Genomic DNA, 2,802 nt, shown 5'->3' with positions numbered 1-2,802 from the left:
AGCCAAAGTGGAAGCCATAGCAAAAATTCCACCTCCAGTGAATGTAAAGACTCTGAGATCTTTTCTTGGACATGCAGGCTTCTACAGAAGGTTCATTAAAGATTTTTTCCAAAATAGCTAGACCTTTATGCCATTTATTAGAAAAAGATACAAAATTTGAGTTTGACTCTGATTGCTTGAAAGCTTTTGAAACCTTGTAAAACAAGCTCATTTCCACTGTCATCCAACCTCCAGACTGGAACTTACCCTTTGAATTAATGTGAGATGCAAGTGATCAGACTATTGAGGTAGTTCTGGGTTAGAGGAAGGATAAACTCTTTCGTAGCATATACTATGCCAGTAAAACTTTGAATGAAGCTCAGGTGAACTACACAGTCACTGAAAAAGAGCTGTTGGCTGTAGTACATGCCTGCAAAAAATCCAGGCCTTACATTTTAGGATCAAAAATTACTGTCCATACTGACCATGTAGCTCTCAAGTATCTTTTCTAAAAAAGAAGAAGCAAAACCAAGATTGATAAGGTGGATCCTACTATTGTAAGATTTCAATCTGGAGATCAAAGAAAGAAAAGGATGCGAAAAACAAATTGTAGATCACCTGTCCAGATTAGAACACATTGAAGTGGGGCTACCAATCAAAGAAACGTTCCTTGACGAACAATTGTTTGTCATTAATCACAAAGAAACAGACGTTCCTTGGTTTGCTGATATAGCCAACTTTCTAGCAGCAGGACTAGAACCTTATGAGACAAATCAAATGCAGAAGAAGAAATTCTTTCATGATTGTAGGAACTATCTCTGGGATGAACCACTGCTGTTCAAAAGATGCGTTGATCAAATGATAAGGAGATGTGTCCCAGAAGAAGAACAACCTCAAATCCTTCTACACTGTCATTTGTCCCCATATGGAGGACATCTGGGTGGAATTAGGACAGCCTCCAAGGTTCTTCAATCAGGTTTTTTCTGGCCTTCTCTTTTTAAAGATGCACTTCAATATGCTAAATAATGTGATAAATGTCAAAGGGAAGGTAACTTAAGCAGACAAAATGAAATGCCCCTCAATCCAATTTTAGAAGTTGAATTATTTGATGTTTGGGGCATTGATTTCATGGGGCCTTTTCCTCCTTCTTGTGGGAACAGATTTATATTAATGGCTGTGGATTATGTAAGTAAGTGGGTAGAAGCAGTTGCTTTACCCACTAATGATGCTAAGGTGGTTATAAAGTTTCTAAAGAAGAACATTTTGACCAGATATGGGACCCCACACTGTCTCATCAGCGATGGTGGGAAACATTTCATTAACCGCCAACTTGAAAGGTTGTTGGAAAAATATGGAGTCAGACACAAGGTTGCAACTCCATATCATCCACAGACCAGTGGTCTTATCGAAGTCTCTAACCGAGAGGTTAAGAGGATTTTAGAGAAGGTAGTCAATCCTTCTCCAAAAGACTGGTCTCTCAAGTTAGATGAAGCATTATGGGCTTACAGAACTGCATATAGAACACCCTTAGGATGTTCTCCATACAGATTAATATTTGGCAAAGCATGCCACCTTCCCCTTGAACTGGAACACAAAGCTTACTGGGCAGTATATGCCCTCAACATGGATGAAAAAGCAGCAGGAGAAAAGAGACTGCTACAACTTGAAGAATTAGATGAATTCAGAGGGAACACATATGAGAATCATAAACTATACAAAGAGAAAATGAAGAAGTGGCACGATAAAAGGATCAAATACAGAGATCTAAAAATTGGCCAGAAAGTGCTGCTATTCAATTCTAGACTCAGATTGCTCCCAGGAAAACTCAAATCAAGATGGACTGGGCCATATCAAATTGTAAATGATGCAGGAAATGGAGCTTTTGAGATCCAAGGCTCAGAACATGGCCGTTCCTTCAAAGTAAATGGGCACAGGTTGAAACTATACAATGATGAAACCTTCGATGAAAAAGAGGAAAGTATCACTCTTTTTGAATCCACTTGAGAGGTAAGTACCATGTCTAGCTAAAGACATTAAACTAAGCGCTGACTGGGAGGCAACCCAGTAGATTCATTTGCTCTCTGACAAAGAGAAAAGTTTTGGGGTGGTTACTCTTAACCACATAGCTCCCAAAAAGGAGGGGACGTCTGATGTTCCACTCTAAAAAGTACAAATAAGGTACGTTCCGTTCCAGGAATGTAGTTTTGGGGTGGTCCCTGATCACACAAGCCCAAAAAAAAGAAGAAGAAGAAAGAGAAATCCTCCTAATTGTTAAATTCTAGTTTATTTTCAGTATTGTTTATTTTTTTTCCGTTCCATTGTAAATAAACTTTTTGCAATGAAAAAGACTTTTTGATCAAACTGCTTGGTACATACATTTCAGTTATAGTATTAAGGCTGTACAATTTAGAAATAGTCAACAACACGAAACACAAAGTCACTGATTAATCATGCTTATTCTTTCTATGAGTACTTGAAATAGAAAAAGTGCAGGGAATTTAATCCTCAGATTTTTGAAGGAAGCTGATCTGTGTGAACTAAAGCTGGTAAGGAACGAAGAAAAAGACCAAACACTCACTTATGAGAGCGTTCCTGAGGTGTCACCACAATGAAACTTCTAAACTTGCCTGGATACTGTGAGTACTGCTGAAGAACAGATGGATTTCACTAACAAGGATCAAACAAAACCATACACTCACTTCCATTCCATCCACAGTCACTAACACATCACCAACCATTCAAAAGAATTCAGAAAATACCAGAAAACCTTCCTTAAAAAAAAGGGGAGGGGAAAAAGGTACAAGAAAATGTGTTCCCTCAAAC

General features: G+C 38.3%; 1 protein-coding gene across 1 annotated transcript; it reads left to right on the top strand.

Moving 5' to 3' along the window:
- Window positions 1–1,149: 1,149 nt before the first annotated feature.
- Window positions 1,150–1,983, top strand: LOC133289745 (uncharacterized). Its single transcript, XM_061487744.1, has one exon. It carries the CDS (start codon window positions 1,150–1,152, stop codon window positions 1,981–1,983), a length of 834 nt encoding a protein of 277 aa, XP_061343728.1.
- Window positions 1,984–2,802: the final 819 nt, after the last annotated feature.

This window comes from Gastrolobium bilobum, unplaced genomic scaffold (genome assembly GCF_033153095.1).
Source record: "Gastrolobium bilobum isolate Gb01-03AN ecotype WA unplaced genomic scaffold, APGP_CSIRO_Gbil_v1 utg9326, whole genome shotgun sequence".
Taxonomy (NCBI): Eukaryota; Viridiplantae; Streptophyta; class Magnoliopsida; order Fabales; family Fabaceae; genus Gastrolobium; species Gastrolobium bilobum.
This window is presented reverse-complemented; position numbering and strand designations above follow the sequence as displayed.

What these genes read in the sequence shown, in the direction of transcription:
- LOC133289745 (XM_061487744.1), top strand. Translation starts at nt 1,150, where the DNA reads ATGGCTGTGGATTATGTAAGTAAGTGGGTAGAAGCAGTTGCTTTACCC.